We start from the raw sequence: 27,921 nt of genomic DNA on the forward strand, positions 1-27,921 counted from the left end.
GTACATACAAAGTAATGCATCAGTAAAGTTGGAGTTGCCTCCCTGTAACTGTCAAATAAAAGTCTTACAAACGTTTCTTAGATAATGCTGACAACATCCCAAATACAATGAATAATATTAAAATTCTAACAGTAAATGAAGAAATATTTTTGAGAAAAGCTAGACTTGAGCACAAAGTTTCAAATAATATGGCCCCATTACAACTCTCTAGTTAAGATCATTTTCAACTAAGGGACCTTTCCATTCCAAATACAAGTACAGAAATCTTCAAGAAAATTTTTCAATATTTAGGGCCACTGATTTGGAACAGGATCAAAAAGAAATTAGAGAAAGAACAAATATAAACACATTTAATTATAATCTATTTCAGTGAAAGAAATGTGAAACCTGTTTGATTTGACAAATACATGTACATAACAACTTAAAGTATAAATTCTCAAACCATCTACTTGGTTGTGTCAGTATTTTTGTTCTGTATATACACAATGCACCTGGTTGGAGCATGTTCTTACAAAAGTTTCTGTTTATTATGTCCATTAATAAATGTAGTTTATTTTCAGTGCTTTTTTTCACTATTGTGTGCAAACTTATGTATTTTGCTTGTAAATTTGCATACATGTATAATGAAAGGCCATAAGGAAGATTAGTTCCATGCAACTAATTGTTTTACCCTTTTTAAACCAAGTCATGATCGTTATTGTTGTAATTATTATTATTATTAGAGCATGTGTATCCATCATCATTTAACTCAAATAAACTGAAGTTTTATAGCTTGAATGATAGTGATAAACTGATGAAACACTAAATTCAAACAAATAGACTTTTATGTACTTTATTAGAACTTTAAAACTATTTACACTCATTTAAGGAAATTTATGGGAGATGTGATTGGGTTGCCCATTTTCCTCCAGCTTTGTAGCTTACGTAGCTATCAAGGCCAATCTATTTAAAGATTTTGGGTCATGTGATCTTTCAAGCCAATCAGAATGTTTAATGACTTTATAATTGCAGAAGGATTCTACTGTAATTGAACTTTGGCATCTGAAGTCAAGCCATTTTCTTCAAGGGTGGAGACAATTTGTTTTCCCTCTGGAATAATTTTTCTTTTATTCTTAACATGTCATGAAGCTAGTATGTGCACTTGGAAATTCTTTTTTATTCTTCACCGATTGTGTTTGTTTGGATTTACAAGATGGATCTGTGAGAAAGATAAGTATTATTTTCATTATTGTTCTAATAAAAGACAATGACAAACAAACAAACAATTTTAAAATTAATTTTTCTTTTTTTGCATCTTCATTTTTTTAAAAATTGATTTTCCATTCAGTACACCTATCATGAGTGTTTGCTTGTCACAGAAAGGAAAGTATAACTTGCACAAGTTGCTCAAATGCTATCATGAATGCTAACACACACAAATCAGTAGATATTAGAATTACATCAGACTAAGAGGAGTCCATTTTAGATCTTAAACTACAGTGTGTTCCATCATGTCAGTTTTTACCATTGTTGTACTGGGCTTTTTCCAGGCCATAATTTTAGTGCAGTCACTAAAGGAAAGATTACACAAATTTTAGTGTGATTACATTGATGTACAAAAGTTTTCACAAATTTTAGTGTGATATTGAAATGCTTACACAAATGTAGTATGATTACATGGACATAGAAGAATTTACACAAACTAATATGCCTAATAATTTATCTCATTTAAAGGGTAACTATACGCTAATATTTCTTTTAAGTTTTCCTCTATTTGTGTTAAGTGTAGTACATACCACTCTACACTGAATCCAACACAAAAATAAAATTATGTGCCAGCTGTTTCACACCACTGGTACACACTTACCTTTATATCCCTTTCAGCAGCCTGATTGTGTCATTATTGCATTAGCAGGTTACATAACACTCAGCAATTTGAGATACTTTTCCTTGCAATATATTCTTCATTTACTTCTTACAGTTCTTGTGTAGTTTGGTTGAGCATCTCATTCATGTGATGAACCTTGGCAAAATTCTGGTTTTGTTTGGACTCGATTGTCAAAGTCATTGTGTCGGAGGGGTTCCACACCACTTAAAAGTGACCACATGCAATTATTTTCTAAGGTACTATTTTCTTATCTTGAGTTCTACACCAGAAGTACCTTTACCTAGTTTGGTTCTGGACCACAGTACAGACCTCTGATGGGGTTCTATTGTTCTGCTGGCTGGTTCCCCACCATTGGTATGCACTTTTCGTTATATCTTTATATACTTCTATTGAATTAATTTTATCAAGGGCTCCATACAACAGTGTCTTCTTTCTGAATGCTGTGACACCAGGTGTTATGGAGCTTCTCTTTTCCCCTATGGTTCCACACCACAGGAACATTTGTTTGCTGTATGTTCATTTTTTTCTTAAAGTTTTTTGCACATCAAAGCCATAAATCTCAGTTTTCCGAAAATTCAAACAGGGTTCCATCTTTCTTAAGTGGTTTCTGTACCACTGTGCTTAACATTTTTTGTTATGAATAAGTTTGACTTGATCATGCTGTCAATCACTACTTCACCAAATATATTTAAATTTATTTACATGAAACAATCTGAACATGATTAAGCAAGATCATCTTTGACTTCTCTCAGTTTATTCAGCACTTATTATATATATATATATATATATATATATATATATATATATATATATATATAAAATTGCCTCTATATCTGCTGACCTCTTGCCACCGATTTCACTCCTAAAATTATGTATGATCACAGTTACATTACTTTTGCTTGGTCCACATCATTTCTCAGGGTTTTCATATTGCTTTCAGAATGCCATCTCTTATAAAGGCAGCAGTTAGAAGACATGAGACAGTGAACACTGAAAGCAAATGGATGTCATTTTGTACTGATGAAGTTTGGTTAGACTTGAAATATATCATTTGCATAGCATTTGACCTATGTTAACCACAGAAGTAATCAATGTCTTGCTGCGGCTTCTTACATGTTTTGGCACAACATTTCAGTTGTTTGTAGGGCACCCACTAAGTGCTGCCCTAAGCCAGTTGTTAGCTATTCAAGGTCTTATCACAGTTACTCTGTATGCTCAGCCACAGCTACCCCAAAAACATTTTTTTATTTATTTCCAGATATCTGAAAAACTTAGAAACATAAGGCAGCATATTGTTAAGGGGTAATTTAAGGCAAATTATAAGAGATATTAAATATTTTTCACTTGCTTCCTATTTATCCCCCTCAATGCATCACTTTGGGCATGTTTGGCAAAGCAAGTTTTATTACAGCTGGATGTAATATGGTGTGGCTTTTGGCATGCATTATTTTTGTGATATTTTGGCTTAGAGCTGGTGATATGATGAATTTACCTCCTGGCCATTAGCAAAACTCAATCATGATATTCCTATGCAAGTCAGCAAAAGCATATCACAAACACAAAATACTGTTTCAAGAGAGCATGTATTGTGTTATGCTGACCTTGGCTTTGAATGTATACTTGTGATGCATAACATATCTTGTGCTGAAATATGGCATTAGACCCACAGCAACAACTTTTCTTAGAATAGGTGAAATAACAATGATAATTTGATCCATCCATCAGACAGACATTCAAGTGGCCTTACTTTCACTGTTATTCAATCATCAATTCCACACTGTCTGTTTAAACAAACAACTTATTTACCAAATAATTGGAATAATTAGTGAACCATTCCTAATTTTTTCTCATTGAGTAATAACATTGTTATCAAACAAAACATTCAGAGCTTCTTGACCAGATTTCTTTCTTGGACCTGTTCTCTTCATTCTGTACACTCAGCCGCTCTCAAGTGTCATAGATCATCATCCAATGTCTCACCAATTGTACGCTGATGACACCCAAATATACAAATCTAGCCACCCAACTGAAGTTGATGCTACCATCCAAGGTGTAGAGAGGTGCATTTCTGATGTGAAATCATGGATGACATGTAACAAGCTGCAGATGAATGATGATAAAACTGAGGCCATTCTGATTACAACACAAAGACTTTCTCATTCACATCCTTTTCTCTCAAACAATAAATATCAGCAACACCAACATTAAATTCACACAATCAGTATGAAACCTAGGTGTTACTCTGGACAGTACTCAAACTTTGCACCAACATGTCATGAACATATGCAAGGCTGCATATCTTGAGCTGAGACGCGTCAGCTCCATTCGCAGATATCTTTCAGTTGATGCCACTAAAACACTTGTGTGTTCATTAGTACTTTCAAGACTGGACTATTGTAACTCAATTCTGTCAGGTTCATCTCAATATCTACTCCAGAAACTTCAAAAAGTTCAAAACACAGCTGCTCAGATCATACTTAGAGTACCACGATCAGAGCACAGATCCAGAATCAAACACAAAATTTGTTCTCTGTGCTACGTTTCACTGATGGACTCTAGTCCATCATACCTACTTAGGCTCCTCTTCTGACAATCGTATATTGATTATTCCCACTATGAAAACAAAGTCATATGGACAGTGTTCTTTTGCATACCAGGGTCCAGCAACGTGGAATGAATTGCCCACAGAACTTGGACACAAAGACACAGTGATCACATTCAAGAGTGCTCTCTAAACTCACTTATTTCGACTGCAAGAACAAACTTAAAGACCTAATAATGTTTCCTACCTTAAATATTCTCAGCATGTTTTTTTCTTTGTTTTCTAATTTCATTTTGTTTGTGTTTGTAATCATATCATTATATATGTTTTTTATCTTATAGGTATTGTCTAATGTTGTAAAGCGCTTAGAGCTTCTAAAGATTAGGCGCTATACAAAGTCCTCATTATTATCATTATTATTATTATTGCTGCCAGTAACTGACGTTGTCTAATATAAATATTTCAACAGATAAAAACTTGTTTAATCAGGATAGCTAATGATGAAAAGTACTTGATTTTCTAGTACATTGTCACCTCAGGACAACTGTATCAGCGGTCTCTTTCGGCCATCTTTAAAATGACTGTATTTGCCTTATAGCACTTTTACATACTTACCATAATTGCCACTGAGGGATAATTCCCCAAGATTTCTATTTGAGTACCCATATGGGCAACCAGTTTCCATAAATAAACTTAATTTTACACTTAAAGGTTAAGTTTAAGCAAATAGCTTGGGAACTGAGCCAGTCAGTTAGGCCTAGGTGACAACCAAGTAAGTCAGTTAGACTTCTAGAAATCAGATACATATTAAACATAAGGTAAGAAATGGGGTCTCAGCTTTGTATAGCTTTTCTTACCTTTCAAAGGATTATTTTTCTGCTATTTGAATTACCTTCTTTTTCAGCTCTCATGTGTTTTCCAGACCTGAATGCAAAGTGGTGTACCATTCTAACCATGGTGGTGTGACCATTCCTGTATCCCTTATACATCTGTGTCTACCTGTCATCTTGACTGCCAGGAGTTTATGAGGGCGGTCTGCTTACTCCAGATAAACCACATTACAGAAACAGGATAAATGATGGTTCTCTAAATATTTTCCTCACTGACATATAGAAACTTGACTTCATCTGGACCCTTACACTGGATATGTAGTCACTTTACAACCCTAGCATCTACATTTACCTGCCATCTCAATTGTCTAGGTCACTGGTTCTCAATCTTTTTTTGTGGACCACTTGAATATTGCAGAGGGTCACATAATGCTGACCACTTAATATTTTTTCCTAATGTTGATTGTATCAGTAGAAATGTTGATTGTATCAGTAGATAACTATTGCAGCCTTTCCGCAGACTTCCTGAATGAAGCTTGAAGACCACTGGTGGTCCATGAACCACAGTTTGAAAACTGCTGACCTAGGGTACATGAGGGTGCTCTACTACATACTGCACAGCAACACAAACTGAATGTCAATGCATGATCTTTACTCATGGACATGTATATTTTCTTCTTGCATGAGCCCATGTTCCACCTGCAGTATCCTCGAATGTTCAAAGATAATAAATTATAATCACTATCCCTGGTTTGTAAATGTTCTAATTCCTATGTATGGATGTGCATTTTTCTTGCTCATATTTGCTAAGTTTACTTTTCATGCTTGGAAGATGTGTTTATATTTTCTCACCCTGATCATTGATGATATTTGTTTACATTTGTGCCAGTGTTTATTCATGCATATCATTTTGTCAGTTTGTCCCTTTATTGAGCTGCTAAAATACAGAAAAGATCAATTTCCCATATTTCTGTTTATGGTTGATACAACCTCAAAGTTTCTTGATAATACTCTATGTTTCAGTGTTCAATTCTTAGCATATTTACTTCAGAGGCATTGTTCAAACAGTTGTCTTCTCAATGGAAATAGTAGTTAAGTTTTGGTTCTAAATATTCAATAGAAAGTCACACAAACAGTTAGCATTATTTTTTAATATATCAAAGCAATTTTGATAGAACAATCCACATATTAACCAACAAATAATACTTGGGAGTAGTCAGTGATGTGTTTGTAATCCTTAAGTAAAGATCATTCTGGAGGTTGCAATGCCTACTAAACATCATTATCGAGGCTGGAATGCCTAATTTGCAGGGATAAGTTTACTTTTTGTAATAAAAAGTTTATGGTTGGAAATTTATTGTAAACATTAGATGGGTATTGAATACGCTTAGAATTTGTAACAGTCATGATAAACTCACATATTGTTAATTATTTTTTATGCTGAGCATTTTTGCCCATTTATTCAATTTTTTTTATTTTCAAACTATCTAGTTTTGATTGTCTAAGTTCCATCTTATATTGGAATAATGGTGATATCTTGTTTCAGTGAAGTTTCAAGACTGAACACTTAAAGTCAATAAAGCTTTGATTATATGTTTTGTGTTTATACTTTTCTTTAATATAATCAAATGGTCTTAAACATTTATAGTATAAAACATGTTTTGGTCCAACAATAAATTTGTTGAAATTATTAACATTAATGGTAAAGGATAAAAAATTATATATAAGATTAGAAACAGGATTTACAGTTTTCTAATGACAAAACCCATCTTTTATAGCTAAAGCCACTCTTATGAATTGGAGGAAGTTGATCAAAACCTGCAGTGTCATGTGACTGATGGTAATAGCTTTTAAAGATTGAGTTTGATACAAGGACTTCAGTTGTATGTCATTTGTACTGCTTGGTATTAGCTGCAAAATTTGTTGTTTTTGGTTATTTCTTGCTGAAAGGGCAGATAACACATTTTATCCTGTTTACCAATTTTAATGACATTGTTTGATACAGGAGAAGCATTTCCAAATGGTGTGATAAAACGGAGCATCATACAACAGCTGCATCAGAAACTATAATGCCTTCACTTTGTTTACTAAAAATCTTGTAGCACTGTTACTTTGTATTAAAGTACATGTATATAAAACTATGTCGCAGAAAAGGTAATAAAATTTGCAATACAGTAATATGTTTTGTTATCATTTATCAATGTATTTGCTCACAGCTGCATTTGTTAATATGATTTCAGAGAGAAAATTATTGAATAAAACCTTACCTTGATTTTTCAGTGAATTATTTGTATGTGATGATGTATGAATGCAGTAATATTATGAGAATAAACCCAACTACAATTCAGTTTCCAGGACTATTTCATGCACTATTTGCGCAAAAGTTATAGGAGTTTAAATAAATATTGACAAAAAAACTGCTCTAACAATTTTTTACATCATATTTTAATATTTCTATTCATTGTGGCTACAACTACATGTATTATGAAAAAACATTCCTGACCCATTCTTCTTGAAAGCATTCAAAAATCCATTTTGTTGTCATGATAATTTTAATAAAACTTCTATCAACAATGGGTGCAATCAGTGTGAAAAATTATCCCTGACCCATTTGTCCTGAGGGCCTTCAAATTCCATTTCATTGTGAGAATCTATTAAACCATGCATGAAGTAATGAGTCATCATTTTCTTGACTTAACGCTATTATTATCTGTTATTTAAATCTTAATTTAAACCGTGATTGTCGACATCATTATCACTACCTTGACACTGTCAGCATCTTTGTTAACATCTGAGTTGTCATCCAAACTCCTTTCTATTGTGTATGTAAAATCTTACTGCAGAGATACACTTTGATTATTTCCCTTTTTTGTTTATGAACTACACAACTATTTGTGATGTAAATAACATTTGTTTCAAAAGAGACCACACAAATATGTGGCAGATTAGGATAGTTGTAATTTTTATTCAGGATAAATGAGATACTATGTCAGTGACCATGGTTGTATTCAGAATAAAATGGATTAAGCAGTGAATGCATACCAGTACAAATATTTAGCAAATAGCCTCATTGCAAAGTTCAAGGTTTGCACTAAGCTTCCTCTTTTTTGGTGAAACCTTGATAATAATTGAACTGGTTCAGAGAAAGGTATATTCTGGTCTGTATAATCAAAAATCTTTCAACAATAATATCACAATTTTCAAGCATGGGATACTAATCACATATTTACACAAAGCAGAAGCACTATTACAAAGAATGAATGATTGTAAAATTGAACTGTGCTTTTACTTTGATTCTGCTATTAAAACAATAATTTCCCTCATACTTACATTCTAGATTAGAGTATAGGAAAGCTCGGGGATTTGAAGCTCGTGCAAGCTCGAGCTCAAGCTCGATAATTTTTTCGAGCTTGAGTAGTACGAAAAATAATTTTCTTTATAATTTATTTAAAAATCATTCTTGTTAATATAATAGTATTTCAAAAAGACAAGAGCATGCAGAGATTTATCCGATAACTTTGATCGCAATTTTGTACAGATATTAGTAGCAACTGAAAATGCTCTTTCTGAATCAATTGAAGTCGGTTTGATTGTACTGATGGCATCTGATAATCGCCTCAAATTTTCAGTCAGTTCACCATTACTTTTTGACAAGGAAAATTCTTGGCATAATTTCTTAAATTGATCGGTTTGAAGAGATCCCTGAGTGCTAGAAGCTTCCAATCAAAATCTAAGTTCATCTTCAAGTGAGAGCTCGTTATGGTTAATTGTTATTTTCTTATCATGTGCTTCTTCATTTGCAGTATTTGCCGATGGAAATAGCCGCTTCATCAAATTTGTCACTAATTCAATAGAAGTTTTGGATGGAACATTATCCGAATGGTGCAGAGAAATCATAAGATCCATAAGTTGTTGATTACCTCTACCGTCGATGTAATGATCAATATTTTCTAAAAGAGTACGACTGGTCTCTGTTCCTTGTGCAGACAATTTTTCCCTCATGAAGCTAATAGCAACATAAGCGGTTCTCAGAGAAGCTTTTTTTCGCTCATAGCATTAAGAGTAACCTCAACCAGTTTCAATGCCAAAACTATGGATTTCAATAATTCTATGTTCAAATTAGTTAAGAGATGCTTGGATCCGATTTCACTCAGCACTTCATTGGTGACATCGTATAAATTAATAAAGATTTCTAGCATTTTTAGCATGGAATTCCATCTAGTTTTGCAGTCGAGGGGCAGTTGTTGTTCTTTGTTAAATTTTTCTGAGCTTTTAGCTTTAAACGCATCCGATCGTATGGCTGAGCCTTTGAAAAATTTAACGATTTCTCTCACAGTGTTTATATTTTCCTTCCATGATTCGCTTTGTATCTCAACTTCTTCAGCACTCAATTCATCGTTGCTTTCATCAAAATCATCAGTCTGTCCAGTTTCTTCGCGTGAGAAAACTGAAATTCCTTGACCTGGGCAATTTTCTCTGTAAAAAGTTTTTGTAACACCCAAATGCAATCCGTGATCAAGGCAGGCTTGATACAGAGCGGGCGATTTTTCTCCGAACTTGATCATGATACTTGCTCCATCACCGGTAGAGGCAACAATATCCTGTTTGAATGAGACACCAAAAGAATTAAGATGTTCCTCAGTGAACTTGTTCATTCTTTCAGCATTACAACTTCCGTAAATTCTGACAAGACCAAGATTGATACATTTTGACGAGACCGTATGAAGGTTGATGTTGAGAAATCGACGATTTCCGATACTTGTCCATTCGTCCAATGATATTGAAAATCTCTTTAATTCTGAGAGTTCTTTCTTAATGTCCTGTATGACTTGTTGCTTCACTTTTTCTTCAAAATTGCGAATAAGGGCCATCACCGATCTTTCATCAGCAGGTAGCTTCATTCCTCTTAATGACAGCAATTGACGAATAAATTCTGAATGAGTGATTTTCCAAATCGAGAATCCATCGACTGCAGCGAGTTTCAAGACTATTTCTTCCAGTGAAGTTTTGACAACAAAGTTATCCATTGTTCTCATTTCCTTCAGCTCTATTTCAGATTCATTCTTGTTGATGTCAATATGATGAATGCTAAGCAGATGTCGACGCATTGTTGAAGTGTTTCCTTGTGGACATGAAATTGTCTGCTTACATTCATTGCAAGCTGCGAAATTATCCTTTTCGCGCTTGTTAAAATAAGTCCAAACAGCTGATTTCTTATTTTTTGACATCGCTACTGCTTTAGAAATAAAATATAAGTAAAAATTAACAAACAAAGAGCAGATACAATATGAAAAATCGCTGATAACACGTTTACATTGTTTGAACTGTTCAAAAATCAGTTTAAAAGAAATCCCTTGGGCGTCAGTTGTGCGCCTACTGCCCCTCCAGCACCGCTCATCATCAGCCCAAACGCTTGAGAAGTTCACCGGTTCTCTCGCTTGCAGAAGTTGAAAAACCCCTTCTGCCCGTCAGCTGCAATCATAATAGTAGGAATTATTATCTTAGGAGCCCCCAGCAATGACCGTTGCAAGGCAACGACTGCCCACTGGTCGACCAACACATGGGGAAGCGTAGGCCGTGTGAATCTGTAAAGCCACTCATTCCCACAGTCAATTAATTATCTCACGGGTTTATCCGGTCTGATAATATCAAAAAGCGTAAACTTTTTCTAGGCATAAGCTCGAAGCTCGGTGAGCTTCGACCTCGAGCTTCGAGCCCCCAAAAATGCTTCAAAATTATTGAGCCTCGAGCTTGAGCCTAGGCTCGTCCCAAACTCTATTCTAGATCTGTTGTGTCAGCCTTGTAAATTATATTTCTAGATGTGAAAGCTGTATTTTGGTCCTTATAATAAACATCTCGATCAGGATTGTAATAAACAGCATCAAAAGGTGTCATTGTTTAGTAAAGAGGGGCTGTTGTTGGGCAACAAAGAATTAACAAGAAATTAAAGATTGGACCCTACACCTGCATGTTACTGTGATGTCTGCTTCTTCACTTTTTTGTTAATGGCTGGGGATAAAAACCTAATGAAGTAACTTATGTCATCATGTCAAACAACCATTAAGTCCTCGTTTGTTGTCATATAAAGCCAGCTTACCCAATAATGAATAAGTGGATTTGTTACAGTTTTGTTTTCTGTATATCCTTTTGATCCTGACAGTTCTCAGTGCCCTAGTCATTAGACTTAACAGTAATTAGTCTTGTGTCAGCATACTCATCTATATGCTGATGAGCACCTTCAAGAAAAGTGGGATCCAAATATCAGGCTGTAAATGGGTGCAGATTAACAAGGGTATAGAACATTATGTCTGTAACTAAACTTTGTTAAAACTAACTGTACAGTTAATGTTGCTGTTCTGGGTCAAATCTGTGGTACTAATATCAATGACAGGTATCAAACAGGTATATGTTGTATCAAGTTTATTGTAGAACATGATTACCATTAACTGGAGATGATATTTTTCCACAAAATTGGTTGACCTTAATCATTCTTTCATAAACACCAGGTGTTAACCTGGATGCTGACCTTGATTCAAAATTAGTAAACAAAGATCTACTTTTATTTTAAAATGATTGGTTGTTGTCAAGGTCATGATGGGGCTTTGGGTTTAAGATGTAAACAACTTTTTTTATTTTTTATTTCTTAGAAGAAATGACTGGTTTTCGTCAGGGTCATTTTTGGTGTACGTGACATAAACATGATCATGTGACCCCCCTTTGATTTTGCAATTCTATTTTTTCCATAACTACACATTTGTTAGTTTTAATAGAGATGTGTAGAAAGAGATATCTCAGTTTATGGGCTTTTACACTTGGTGTCAAGTTGTTTTCTTTCTTGTAGCCAGATTTTTTAAAGTTAATTATCTAAAGATCATTTGGATTTCAAAAGAATTAGTTCTTTTATTCTCTGGAAATATTTTGAGGATTGCTCATATAGAATTTCAGAAAGACATTGCTTACAAATTTTATTGTGATTTCCAACACAGGAGTGTTATTTACAAGGAATTGTAAACAACAACATTGTATAGGATACGGCTTATGTCATCGCCTTCCATCTTTGCTTCTTCGTCGGGACTCGAACTTGAATTCAGTAGAACATTTTGTTATTAGAACATTTGCAATTTATTTCATGGATTATTCTTGGATTACTTTTGGATTTAATTCTTGAAACCATAAGTTCTTACTTTTTCATTTTTACAGAATTTTTCCAGGGAAATAAATTATTTGTTAAATTTTAAAAAGCTTGATGTTTTCACTCTTTCTGTGTTACTGTTTATTCGAGCCCAAACACGTAACATCGTGTAACTTGTAATAATCAGTGTATGCAGGCAGTTAACCTCGATGTTTACAGATATGTTTGTATAACTTGTCATGACAGATGTATACTACCAGCTAACTGTGATGTTTACAGATATGTTTTTAACTTGTCATAATTGATGCATGCTGGCAGTTAACCTTGATGTTTACAGATGTGTTTGCGTAACTTGTCATGATAGATCTATGCTGGCAGCTAACTGTGATGTTTAGAGATATGTTTGAGTAACTTGTCATAATCAATGTATGCTGGCAGTTAACCTTGATGTTTACAGATGTGTTTGCGTAACTTGCCATGATAGATCTATGCTGGCAGCTAACTGTGATGTTTAGAGATATGTTTGAGTAACTTGTCATAATCAATGTATGCTGGCAATTAACCTTGATGTTTACAGATGTGTTTGTGTAACTTGTTATAACAGATTTATGCTGGCAGTTAACTGTGATGTTTACAGATATGCTTGAGTAACTTGTCATAATCGTTGTATGCTGGCAGGTAACCTTGATGTTTAAATTATATATTTAATGATTTTCAGATTATATATATAATTCTTAGAATAAGTATACTTGTGACATTCATATTTTCAAATGTTCCTAACTTGAAAATATATACAGAAGTTAATACTGAAGACTAATAAATATTGCATAATGTAAAGCCTTGTTAAAAATATGTTGCAGGGTATTTAAAAAATGAACAGTTTAGAACTTTCAGGGGATTTATAATCCTTAATGGGCTATAAAAATATTTTGATTAAGGGGTCATCACAGTAGCATGTATTTTGTTTATGTTCTACTGGTAATATTTTCATTGAGATAAAAATGCTTGATCTATTATTTTGGTTCAGTCAGCCATAAAGTCTGGTTATTTCAATTCATTTGCAAAAGTTAAATTTATAATCCACTATTTAATTCATTTTACATAGAAATCACTTTATATTTTGAAAGTCATTCTTATTCTTGAGAAATCCACTTCTAACATCACCAAGTATTTTCTTTATTTCTTCTGTATTTGTATTATTTTGTTTTCAGTGAAATTTAAAGAAAAATTTTTCATTTAATCTAGGTAAAAAGTCAAAGCTTGTGGATGTGGACACAGCAACATTCCAAGAAATAGTCAAGTTGGTGGATGATACTTGGCAGAGTCAATTCATTGGCCAAGGAAATGATGCTGTCAATCTTCAGCACACTCGAGTTAAAGTCTCAAAGGTCACAATGGTCGAAAACCTAGATCTATTTGACTTATATTTCAAAAAGAGGCAAGAAATTTTCAAATCATTATGGAAGTCAAAACAGGAAAGCTTTCCACAGCTGGAAAAGATAAAGGGCTGCGGAAAAGGATACATCAAGACTTCCAGAGTAGGCAAGAGCTTGACAAGAGATATATACCCAGAGATCAACGAGTATTATTTCTTTCATGGGACCAAAGTTGATAAGATTGATGCAATCTGTGAAAATGGTCTAGACTGCCGTCTTAGTAGTGAGAAGTCAATGCTTGGTACGGGGGTCTACGGTGCTGAAAGCTCTACAAAAGCAGACCAGTATACAGGTAAAATTAGACATATCTGCAGTATAAGATTCTGCAAACCAGTGTACAGGTAAAATTAGACATGTCTGCAGTATCTGCAGACCAATACACAGGTAAAACTATACATGTCTGCAGTATCTGCAGACCAATACACAGGTAAAACTAGACATGTCTGCAGTATCAGCAGACAAATACACAAGTAAACGAGATGAGTCTGCATTATCTGCAGACCAGTATAGAGGTAAAACTGGACATGTCTGCAGTATCTGAGAGCAGTACACAAAAATCTACATCTCTCTATGGTATTCACTTCTGTATAATATACATGCAGCTGTAAACAGGTTTGACCCAGATTGACTATCATATTAGGCACTAATCTGGCAGGTCATGGGTGTATTATGCTGTTCCTATACAAGGTCAAGAAAACAGCCTTGACTCACAATGGTTGTCACTTGGCCAATAAAAAAAAGTTGTGTGTTTCCTATTGCACTGATTTTAAAATTAGGTAGGTAGGTGTTTTGTAAAAAAATAATTATCAACATTATATATATTATAATGATTAGTATATATAATGTATATGCACTCAAGTACTGTGCTAAACCAGTTCATTTAAATGCACGAATCCATTTTGGAAAGTTTTTTAAAAAGATTACCGCAGGGGTAAAAAAAAAAGTGATACAGTGAGCAACGAAAAACAGGGACAGTCAGCCAACCAGAAATATACTGTTTTTGCCTTTTGATTCGGTCTGGCAGATCAGTGATTTAGCATGCTGTTTTTATGATTTCAAGCCAGTTGCTTAGACTCGTGATGTCTGTTACATTATGATACAGTCTAGCAGACCAGGAGTTTTCTATTCTGTTTCTTTACAATTTCAAGCTTACAACCTTAAGACCCAGAATGGCTTTCACAATATGCAACAGTCTGGCATATCAAGGTTAGAGTGCTGCTCCTTATGATTTCAAGCTTACAGCATTGACCTACATTGGTATTAATTGAAAGAATTGTGACTGAAACAACTATGCAGTAAAATATATGAAAAAGAAGCCCAAAAATGTTTTAAATTAAAGAGGCAGCATGATTGGTCAGTACTGGACAAGCAGTGTGATGTTCATGTTCATAGAACATAACTGCTTTCACAAATATCTCCTTCAGCCAGTGTAGGTATGTGAGAAAGCTTGCCAGTAGCTTCTCATGGGTCGGTGGTTCTTTCCGGGGTTTTCCTGGGTTCTTCCTCCACCATTAATACTAGCCGCCATGTATAGCCTATCGTGTGCTGAAAAATGGCATTAAATCCCACAACAACAACAACAACAAAATATCTCCAACAGCAACTCGATAACTAATAGAGCATAATGTCTAATTAAACATTTGTAAATAATTATGTGTACAAATCTGCCATATATATAGCTTTATATAAACTATTAGCAAACAAATTTTAGTGTTACTAATAGTGATTGAGAATGTACTACAGAGTTTTACTGTGCACTAGTCTAACAAACTGTGGTCTGGTACACAGTTCCTTATGATTTCAAACTAAGAGTATCAACTCTGATCTGCCTACACATTTTGTTACAGTCTGGCAGATTATGGGTTGACTATACGCTAGTCTGGCAAATTTGGGTCTATTACAATGTCCCATATCATTTCAGGCGAACAACAGAGACCCTGATCTATCTACACACTATGCAGCTGTCTGACAGATCATGGGCTTACTATGCACCAGTCTGGCAAATTTGGGTCTGTTAAACTATTCCTTATCTTTTCCAGCTATGTGTAGCAACATAGTCCCTGTTCTGCTTACATGCTGTGCAACAGTCTGGCAGATCATGGGCTTACAATGCACCGTTCTGGCTAATTGGGGTCTATTACACTGGCCTTTTCCATTACATGCTAACAGTATAAACCCTGACCTGCCTGCACATTATACAAAAATAGAGCTAGGTGTGAGGTGTTTGTAATATTTAGGTTTATGTTACATATTTCTTAATGACTTGTGTCTTTATAATGAATATACCCCACCCCATTGTTTAGCCTGGATTTCTCTACTGTAACAGTAGATATTCAATTTCTTTGAACCTTTATAGCCTATGGACACCACAAGATGACAAATAGGCCACATGGCTGGTCAGTACACAAGTACAAAGTGATGGTTACTTCATTGTTTTAGCTACTGACAAAGTGTTTCTAATTTTTCAATTAGTTCAGGGTGAGCCATGCATTTTAAGACTCCTGGAAAAAGACAGTCAGACTCGTATTAGCACTATTTCCTTTATTTTGGCATCATGTGTACAACAACTTCTTCCTATAGCAAAGTTTTAGAACACTGGTCAGTGCTGCTACAATGCCATTATTATTGGCAGGTCATCACAGATAAACAAAATTGTTTTGTTCTTGTGAGAAACATTGCAACTATATCTAGTGTTGATTTGATTCATCATGCTGATATTGAGCATATCCTTGTCACTCATATCATGCAGAGCAGTCATTTTGATTGGCAGGGCTAGTTTTGCATTCTTTGTTGCAACTATGTCTAGTGAGAATATGACCAGTCTGAAGTTGGGCTTGTTATTAGAGCTCATGATTCCAAGTTTGGGTCTGTTATTACAGCTCATATCAGGGAGCTGCAGAGCAATCATTTCAATTAGAACAGCTAGTTTTGCTTATTTGTTTCAAGTAACATCTCGAGTCATTTGACACCAACATGGTCTCTTATGGGCCAGATAAATAACCAGTGCACTACAAATGAATGCTTGTGACAGCAACAAACTGATCTCCTGCAACTTACGACATGATCTAGCAATCAAGATTAACATCTTAAAATGGCAACCTTGGCGCACCTGGTACCTTCTCTGCTTTCACATATGAAATGCTGACATTATTGCATCTGCAGTTGTTAGTTTCCAGGCCCCTTTAGGGGCAGTGAACAGGGATACTATTCTAAGATGGCTCTATCCACCATGCTGTCATTCATTGCTCCCACTTTTTCAAACAAGATACCTCTGCCTACTACATTCAGAACAGCTAGTTGGAGCAAAGACTGTCTTTCTCAGAAACCTATCTCATCAGACTTGTCAGTCATTGTAAACCTGATTGAATCAGCTTTAATTCAAATTTCTTCAATTTAGTACATGCATTTGTCATGTCCAGTTGAGTTTGCATAATAAAATTCTCTTTATTCACAACATAAAGGAATTTGCCTTGGTTTCCATACGTTACTTCTGTCACAGGATAAACGTTAAACATCTTGTTGTGTTCCTTAGGGTACAAAAGATTCATTGAAACTGGAAAATTAAACAATACTTGCCAAGTTGAAGCCCTTTGGTATCACATGCCCAAGCACCCTCCTTGTGTCTCATCTTGTATCCTGTGACCTCTCTAAAGACTGACCAGTCACATGGCCTATGCTTTATCTCATCTGATCACTTAGAGTATTACAGGTTCACTGAAATTGTCATCAAATTTCAACTTGCTAAGTATCATTTAATTTTCCAAATTTCTTTCTTGTAATACAATACTCACCTACTGACTTAAGTTTGTTTGCTCTGATTTGGGAACAAGTTTTCATTAAATTTATTTTTACATGTGTCATTCCGTCATTAACACCGTTTTGAACTGGAAATACTGACATGTAATTTTAATCACAAAACATTAATTCTGCTTAAAATAGTTTATTTATGAAACCTTTGCTTCCACTGCTACCTTGAGAAAAATATAAAATTATTACACATATTCAGAGAAAAAGTTTGCATCATGTGAAAAACATGGTAATGGCTGCAATGATGACAGATAAATCAACTGTCTTGATTGTGCTACAATCACAATTGCGCATATCAGTGTTCTCTAGGTACATTACAGATGCATTTGCCCATATTTTTGTTATTTAGGTACATTACAATTGCATTTGCCCATATTTTTGTTATTTAGGTACACTAGAATCACAATTACTCATATCAATGTTCTTTTGGTACATTACAGTTGCAATTGCCCATATCAGTGTTCTTTAGATACATTACAATCACAATTGCCCTTATCAGGGGGTTTGAGGTACACTACAATACCAATTGCCCATATCAGTGTTCCTTAGGTACATTACAATTGCAACTGCCTATATCAGTGTTCTCTAGGTGCATTACAATTACAGTTGCCATATCAGTGTTTTTTACAATCACAGTTGCCTGTATCAGTTTTCTTTACAATTACATTTGATCATATCAATGTTCTCTAGGTACACTAAAATCACAATTACCCATATCGGTGTTCTCTAGGTACACTACGATCACAATTGCTCCACATCCGTATTCTCTAGGTACACTACAATCACAGTTGCTTATATCAGTGTTCTCTAGGTACACTGCCATCACATTTGCTAATATCAGTGTTCTCTAGGTACACTATGATCATAATTGCCCATATCAGTGTTCTCTAGGTACATTACAATCACTATTTCCCATATCAGTGTTCTCTAGGCACATTACAATCACTATTTCCCATATCAGTGTTCTCTAGGTCCCTACAGTCACATTTGCCAATATCAGTGTTCTCTAGGTACACTACAATCACATTGCCCATATCAGTGTTCTCTAGGTTCACTACAATCACAATTGCCTAAATCCATGTTTTTTATATTTACATTAATCACAAAAGCCTATATTATTTCTGATTCTCTGTACGCATATGATTTTTATATACAGTGAATCTGCTTCAGTGGGCACCTTCATACAAATGTTTTTAAAGGACAAGATTCATGAACTTATTCAAAATTTCATAAATATTCTGTCTCTCCATAAAGGACATATGTACCAAAAGGACAATATTTTGTGGTCTTCTTCAGCACTGTCATTTGGAAAGGTTTTATTGTATGTAAATGTATTTTAATTAAAGACATGTTACCAGAAATTCAAGAAGAAAATACATGCCAAATTCCTCTTATTTTGCAGATGCAAAACAAGCAAGAACACCTGGGGAAAAGAAAATGTTCCTGATGCGAATGGTCCTTGGCAATATTTTTGTGTGCACTGACCAAAATCCCCACAAATACAGAAGACCTCCATGCAAAATTTGCATTAAAGATGACTGTGCAAACACTAGGCATACCGAGGGATATTTTGACTCTGTGGTTGGTGACATGGCAAAACTATTCAGAGAGTTTGTAGTCTATGACAAAAATCAATGCTATCCAGAATACATCATCACATATGTTAGAGTCTGAAGTGGGAACATTCTTGCAAGAACTTAATACATATGCACAGAATGTAAATAACACAAAGAATCTGGGTGTTGCAAAAAGTTCCATAAGTAGAGAAAACTCATTCAGGTTTATCTCATCAGGTCATACGGACAAGTGAGCTTATGGTATGGTCCTGCAATCATGTCATGCTGACTGTCATCCATTGTGCTTTATCTGTTAACATTTCTCAAAGATCACTGTGCCATGCAATGTCTTCTTCAAAGACATACCCGATTATATATACATCCACTAACTTGCAATGCTAGCCATGCTAAGATATACATTCTCCACATCTTTCAGATCATTTAGCAACAAAAGTTGTTTATTGAGCTAGAAGTTTCATGAGAGTGGTCTTCCCTTGGACAGGAATTGTAGTCAAATTCTATCATCATTAGTTACTGTCACTCATACCTGGTCAGCATAATATTCTTTTTAACACCACATAAATACTGATCCATTTTGTGCCTTTTCATTATTTGAATGATTCTTTGGAGTTTTCATACCTTGAGAAGTATGCTTTTTATATAACTATCTTGATAGAAATTTGTTTTGTCACATTCAAGATAGTGCTGGATTCTGTATTAACAATGCAGGTGCTCTTTTTCTTACCTCATTATAGATATGATCATAACTTTGATTTCTTTGAATTCAGTTTAATTATTCTATCTCATATTTTGTTTGAAATGGATAAAATAAATTTGAATGATATTGGTTAAGAAAGCTAACATGTTGACTGTGCTGCCTATTCTAAAGTGAATCGAGGTGTCAACAGATCTTAACATTTTGTTTTCAGACACATGACTTGGACTTGTTATGTAGATATAAATTCATTTTGTTTATCATAACTGACAATTTCATCCTGCTGAGTTTCAAGGATCGTAGAATGTTGGTTTAAATGTTTTGTTTTCTACAAGTGCAAAATCTTTGAGTTTCCAGGTTAGTCTGCTTCTTTGTTTAAGATTGAGTTGGTGTATGGTTTAGTCAAGCGGAACATTTTGCAAAAGGATTCAGTTGATGTTTATATTAGACCTTAGACTTTTGGGAAATAAGACATGCATCATGACTGAAATGTGTATAAATTAATAAAGAAGCAAATATATTCTGGCGGAATACTGTTTATTGAAAAAGTCAAATGGCATGGAGATTTTGACCATATTTTAAAAAGTACCAACAATAGACTGAATTATTCAAAATGCTTTAGCAAATGTAATAATAATGATCAGCACATGGAAGATTGACTGATTTATTCTTATTTCATTTAATTTCATTTTCCAAAGACTTTATGGAGAATCTCTGGAGGAGTAATTCAAAGTGTTGAGACATTGGAATTTTCTCAGTATGATTTCCCAGTACAATGTAGCAATGTTTCTGCACATAAAGTCTTCATATGACATTTGGAAATTGGAGAAGAGACATTTGCTACATTGTTTCAAGAGCATTAAATCTGCAGTAAATATATTAACTGTACTTAGTGATCAATAAAATTTATGTTTAGTGTCACATTTAACAGTCAATAGATGATAAATGTTTTCTAACTTACAGATGGGAAATATATTCAGCAACAAATAAGTTTCTGACAGATTAATAATCAAACATAAAGATGTATTTACCCGCATGATTTCACCATCACAAATATACTGAACTCAAGATGACATAGCTGAGAGCAAATTAAGTCAATTTCAGTTGTAAAAGGTGACCCTGTGTGGCTGAGTGGTTTAAAGTGCTCACTTTTACTGATCACTGCTATCACACCTAGGTTCAAGTCTCCGGCTTGGCCAATGTGGGTATGTGAGAAAGCTTGCTATTAGCTTCCTGCTGGTCAGTAGTTCTTACTAGGGTTTTCCCAGGTTCTGCCTTCCCCATTTATATTGGCCACCATTTATAGCCCATCATATGCTGAAAAATTGCATTAAACTCAAAACAATGGCATCAACAATTCTAAACAAGGGCAATCATGTTGTGTCTTCAAGCGAATTGATAATCTTTGTGGGTACATAAGTCATGTGACTTGAAAAGTTAATAGATAAGATAATGTTAGTAATTTCTATCTTATGTTTCATTGAAGTAAAGTCTGAAAATATATATTTTTCAATGTGTTTGTGTAAAATAAATATATTTTTGTCTTTTCTTTGTGAATATGAACTGTATTTATTAATGATTAGAAGACCAAATATGTGTCAGTATTTTGTTAATTTACTAAACCTACTTATAAAAGCTTAGGAATTCTCCCCTTTTGTTTGCTTGCACTTTCGTAAAGGTAAGACATAAACACACATTCATCAAATTTTCCATAATTCTTGCTTTGCCACAGTTCAATAAATAATGCTATCAGCAGTGCAAAACAAAAAATAGCTTTTTTAATAATGATAGTAAATAATCATAGTAAAAATATTTGAATTTTATTTAAGGACATTTTGATTGCTAGCGAATGAACTATATGCTTAAACTTTTAAAAGTCGTAATTTGACTTTCATCGAGTTTGATTTTCTCAAACTATCTTTGCAATTTTGTCACTTGAATAGTTTGAAAAGAATTTGAACTTTTTAGAGTGCATTGTAAATACTTAATTATATTTTTGTGATTCACTGAATTAAGTGAACACTCAGTTCTTAAATAATGATAGATTAGGTCTGTAATATTGCTTAGCATTTATAAAGTATCGAAATACTAAATAACATTTATAACTTTAAAATATGTTGAATTGCTGCATAACACAGCATCCATTATTTTATGACAGACAAAGCACTGAATAGCAAACATTATTTTACAATATTTTACGTTGCTTCACAGTGACTCTCCCATAAAACCTAGTAACTTTTTACAGCATGAGAGTTCACTTCCAAGTGAAAGACTTCTTACAGTGATATAATATTCTAAGTCAAAGTAATCATTGTATAATGAAGTTTTTTTTGAAACACCCATAAGGTCAAGTCTACCATACTGGTTTCATATCGGTGATTTTAGTTAAGTAATATTAATAGTCACTGCTAAATGAATTCTCTCCCTTTTATTGTATAGTGAACTTGTACTTTATTAAAATTGGAGCCTGAATATAAGTTTGAAATTTCTGTAGCAAGAAAGAGCTGTAAAAGAAAAAATCTAGGTTCATGACCTACATTTGTAAATATTTTTCTCATCATTTGATAAAGGGTAATATTGAAATGCTCAGCGCTGTTTTAATTTTGTTGCTTAAAGCTAAAATGAAAATTGTTTTATATTTGTACCAGAATTTTACCTGAACTACTTTAAAAATATATCCACAATGTTCAGAAGTTGGATGGGCTGAAAAATATAGCAAGAAATACTTTTAGACTATACCACAATACTTTATAGCAATCTTTATTAGTACCGATGCTTACCACACAAAACTGCATTTTATTTTACAGTAACATGAAATTATGAATTCATTGCGGAGTGAACTCCCTTACATGAGTAATTTCTGTATTAATTACTCCATCATAAAGTTGGATCAAACTTAACGAAAACTTAACTTATGATGGATACAGTCAAGTATCTGCTGTGCTTTGAGAATGGAAATAAATTTTAATAAATGTAACTTTTAATAATAATTTTGTATGTAATGGATTTCAGAATAAGTTGGTAAAATTCTCATATCTATTTTATTTTCTTTAATAATGGTATTCTATAAATATAGGTTACTGCATTTGCATGGGAAAATATGAATGAGTTTTTCTGAGTAGTACTGCATGACCTTAGGAGCACAGTATATATTTTCCTATATACATGCAAATGCAGTAACCTTTATAATTATTTCGTTATTTTGTGTAAGGCTTAGTAATAAATAGAATACACTACAAGAAACAAAAAAAATTAATTTATGTTCAATTCCAAAATAAATAAACAACCTTAGATTCATCAGTACATAGTAACAATATTAACAGCGACCTATGAACTTCATTGCATGCTTGACATTAGTTTTAAAAACAATTCTCATTTTGGTCTACTTAAAATTGAAATTTAGGGTCATATTGTGAATGAATGTTTATTGAAACAACTTTTCCAGTTGGCTTGGAATGGATTTTGTTTTTCTGTTGATCCAGCTAAATTATGCTTTTCTGCCTGTGATTGACTGGATTTAAAAGACAAGTTGATTCCATATGATGTACATGAGATTTGAGCAGTGGAGGGACCCTTCTTGAATTGACTGCAACTCTGTTTCTGTTCTGTCATTGATTGTTTGGAATCTTAGTGTGGGAAAATAATTATTCTTTTAATTGCAATTATCAATCAGATGCTATGGAATGTCACATTCATTTTGTTTTCACTGCAGTAAGAAGAATGTGGTTTCTGCTGAAACGTAATTGAAATTACTGTACAATTTTGTGATGTGTATCAAGTTTTGGAATCCATGTCATAGTTCATATAATTCAGATTTGCAGATCTAACTTAGTACATTTTGAGGAAATTCAAGATGCAAATATGATAGTATAATTTGTTGCCATTCTTATTAGCAACTAAAGAAGACATGTTTATGCCCTGTCACGTGCATGATCACTGTTGGAGGGAACCCAGCTAAGTACATGGCCTGTATGGCTTCTATCACTAGCCTACATCGAAAACGCTCAATACAAAATCTTAAACAGTGAAATTTGCAATGCAGCCACTGTGTGACAGTCCATTTCGCTGGTGGAGAAAGATTTCTTTGTCATCTTGGCTCATTGCCTCTGAGGCTCTTAGTTTTATACCAAGACATTCATTTGCATTTTTTTCCCAGAGTTATTGTTTTGACTGACTTGTAGATATAAATGCAATAGCCATTGGCTTCAGTATTCTTTCATGTACTATTTTTGTAGATCCTAGATAGTACTGTCAGATACCTGAAAGAAAGACTTGTGTTGCTACTGGTATTATTCATGAGTACATCTAGGGTCAATTGAACAAGTTTTGGGAACTTTCTAAGTTTTCTAAGAAGTAAATAGATAATTGTATTTTACCTTTTGTGTTACCTGTTTGCACCTGTTTTTTAACAGTTGTAATATATATGCACATTTTATCAATTAGTCATAAAATTTGATTTTTAACCTTGATTTTGACACCTAATCCAGCCAGATATCTTTAAAATTGGCAAAGTTATGTTATTTCAAAATCCACAAGTCATTTTGCTTTACAACTCCAAAGTTACTTAGTGTTGAGGACTCTATGCCCCCAAAGTTACTTAGTGATGAAAGGGTTAACAGATAGAAAAATGCAAAATGTCAGTTACATTTAATAAACAAGTTGTTGACCCGGGTTCTTTAACATGCTTCATATATAACCACAATACAATGTATACATATGGAAAAGGAATGGAAAAGTACAATGCTCATCAGTCTGGGAAAACCAAATTTTAGCTTTGGGCAACTAAACTTCACAAACTTCGTAATTGACTGGATATTATAGTTTATCAACTGTGTATTCACTTTGATGTCAGGTCAATGATAGTGTATTCACTTTGATGTCACGTTATTGATATTGTATTCACTTTGATGTCAGGTTAATTATAGTGCATTCACTTTGATGTCAGGTCAATGATAGTGCATTCACTTTGATGTCAGGTCAATGATAGTGTATTCACTTTGATGTCAGGTCAATGATAGTGTATTCACTTTGATGTCAGGTCAATGATATTGTATTCACTTTGATGTCAGGCCAATGACATTTGGACTTCAATTGTTTTTTGTTTCATTTGCTACAGCTGTGAATAGTTGTGCCTGGTGTCAGCTTACACACAGAATCCTCACAGAATGTTATTGTTATGTATATCAATATTGTGTGCTTAAATTTTGTCTATGATTTTTGATTGTAATTTAAGATAATGTAAACACAGTGCGACCCCGCTATAACATAGTAGTTGGGAGCCATAGAACCCGACCGTGTTATAGATCGAACTGTGTTATAAGCAACCAGGTCAGTTAGCTGAAGAAAATGATGCATGTACCCCAACCAGTTTGCAGGGGGTGTAAATAAATGTGGGCAGTAAAATGTGCTTCATTGGCACAGTTACCATCTTAAATCGATGCATATTAAATGGGAAATACACCTGTAGTGAAAACAGATAAGGCATATATAATATTTTACTTTATTTAGAGAACCATGGATTGGTACATATATGTGTATACTGTTTATATATACACGTCTTATGTATATCATGAATAGAGTATCAACATCGTGTACAAACCTGCGAATCTCATCACATACATTGAATCTACGATACAAGTAATTCCATTGAAAAAATCCACACAGATTTAAAAATATTCAATAATTTTGTCACAGGTCATATAGGTCTGAATTCAGTGGATAAACATAGCACAATCACGTAACGAATGATGAAGCTCATTTACTTTTCAGTACGTACCAAGTCGGTAAAAGTTAGTTTGTGTTATATGCTGCCGTTGGTAACATTTATAAGCACAAACTTTTTCCCCACAAAAAAGAAACTTTCACATCACTGTAAACATGTTCCAGTCATGTTGGAAAATGAAAAATTCCATCAGATTCCATTTCTTTTAAGTTTGGTACTGACTTCTTTGAAAAAAAGTTCTTTGTTTTTATTGAAGATTGTAGTCGGCTTTCCTTGATGAAATATGCATGTGTAATTGAAGTCACCGCTAAAGACCAGCTTTAGAGAACCAAACAAATGCCTGTTTCTTATTGTGGCGGCAACATCAAATAACTGTTTTGCATGATTGAGACTGATTTTTTTTCATTTGCTTAGTACGTTTTCATAACAGTCGGTGCTTCAAAGGTAATGTTTTCTTTGAAATTTCAGCAAACTATTTTATCTGGGTACATTTTTAGAAAAGGAATTGGCTGTCGTTTGGTCAGTTGTAGTTACAGTCCCTCCCTGCCTATTGAATAAACCAACAAGTAAGATTTTTTTTATGGTTGCGGAGTGATGCTGCCTTCCACTCAGTTTAACAAAGGATCAACAGACGAAAGAGACGCAGGTGTTCTGGTCTGATGACAAGGATTACTACAGAACATGTGGGTGTTCTGAAGGATTTAATTCTAAGTGGAAAGAAGAGGATTTTTACATACCATCCACACACAAATGTCAGTCTATGTAAATATGTTAATTACTAGCGAGCGGCTGAAAATCTGACGAAAGATAGATTACGAGATAATGCCTCGTCCGGTTGATCTCCGCTACCAGAAATGTCAACAAAAAAAAAAAAAAACAGATATCTCACAACATGTAGTACTCATGCTGGATGTCAAGATAAGCGGATTATGATATAACAGTGCACTGTTAAGATGGTTTGTCAATATGGGCAAAGTAATTATTTATGTAACAATAGATAAATTTCAGTGCATTTTATATCAGGTTTGCGGCTTCCTTTCATGGGGCCTCTGAATTTCTCCACTCCAAACGAATGGTTGTATATACAAGTTTAAACAGCCAACAATGTCGCCAATATAAAAAAAATTGCCAGATGGTATATTTTGCCACCAATAAGGAAAATAAAATTGCAGTTTGCGACATTGGCAAAGCCCTATGCAATCCTAGAATAAACATTTTACACTTTATTTTTCGTACTTTTAAGAAGATTTTTTTTTCGTGTACATAAAAATACATATAAAATTTCAGGAGCCACTCCACGATCATCTTGTATTATTGATGCGTGATTTCTTCCCCAAAATGATAATAAACTTTTTTATGGGTTTTTTTGGTACTTTTCAGAATTTTTTTTTTTTTTGTGTGCGAGAACAATACATGTATATAAAATTTCGGGAGCCACACCATGACCGTGTTATATCTGAATTTGCACTATAACGGAACATGCTCTAACTTTTCTCACACTGTATGTTGACATGGCCTTTTGACTTTGTTTTGTTTTGGTTTGACTTTTTGTTTTGGTTCTGTGTTATATAGGTAGGTCGTGTTTACTGATGTTTGAGTTCAAGTCTAGTTTTTTGTTAGAAATTTACATGGTTTAGGAAGCAAACTTTTTATTACATCCTGGTCATTTTATTGTGTCTTAGATTTTTGTATAAGGTTATTGTCATCAAAATTATTCATTCCTACCTTAAGTTTAGTCTCTAAATCATTGTTAGTTGTGTTCAGATATGCTTTGAGAGGAATCATTTATTTATAAAAAATTTCATTGGAATTACAAAGTGCTCATTGCCATTTTAGACTAGATCTCTATGTTGGGATTATTTTGAATTCATTCAGTTACATTCTGAATTATATCATTGTGTGTTGTAATGTGTGGTTACTAATAGGGCCTATTATTATAGCTCTGATTTTCATGTGAGATTAGCATTTTATAAATAACTTCATATTGATCATAAGACTGTATGAAGTTCATTGACTTGAGAACTGTTCATTCCTGCTACAGGTACAGGTATTCAATAATGTAATTTCTTTTTTAATATGAATTTACATTTCATGATAATTTATATATGATTGAATAAGCTTTCTACAAACTGAAATAACCATTTTTTCACCTCTTATTCAGTTGCTTAGAATTATGATTGAAAAGAGATATATATGTATCTTTCAACTGATATCGTTTCCTTTTTAGAAACTAATTTTGAAAAAGGCTATTGATCATAATTTGTTTCCTTTTCTTTACAGAATGTTACATGAATAAATAAATACTTTATTTATG

At 33.8% G+C, this 27,921-nt stretch overlaps 1 protein-coding gene across 7 annotated transcripts in view; it reads left to right on the forward strand.

Annotated features, from left to right (window-relative positions):
• Positions 1 to 27,921, forward strand: part of LOC149797969 (uncharacterized) — a 146,803-nt gene extending 118,882 nt beyond the window's left edge. For 2 of the 7 annotated variants that reach the window (XR_016421929.1, XR_016421931.1), the window contains exons 15-17: positions 1,012 to 2,103; positions 2,808 to 2,897; positions 5,314 to 7,417. Coding sequence is in view for 3 of the 7 variants with exons in the window: in XM_089963050.1 (XP_089819176.1) it covers positions 13,617 to 14,099; positions 19,017 to 19,288 (755 nt within the window). In the remaining 4 variants the exon portion in view is untranslated. Of the gene's footprint in view, positions 1 to 1,011; positions 2,104 to 2,807; positions 2,898 to 5,313; positions 7,418 to 13,616; positions 14,100 to 19,016 lie in introns of those variants that run through there. The other 5 variants (XM_089963050.1, XM_089963051.1, XR_016421926.1 and 2 more) reach the window with 4 other exon arrangements.

This window comes from Sinohyriopsis cumingii, chromosome 6 (genome assembly GCF_028554795.1).
Source record: "Sinohyriopsis cumingii isolate HCF-2022 chromosome 6, ASM2855479v2, whole genome shotgun sequence".
NCBI lineage: Eukaryota > Metazoa > Mollusca > Bivalvia > Unionida > Unionidae > Sinohyriopsis > Sinohyriopsis cumingii.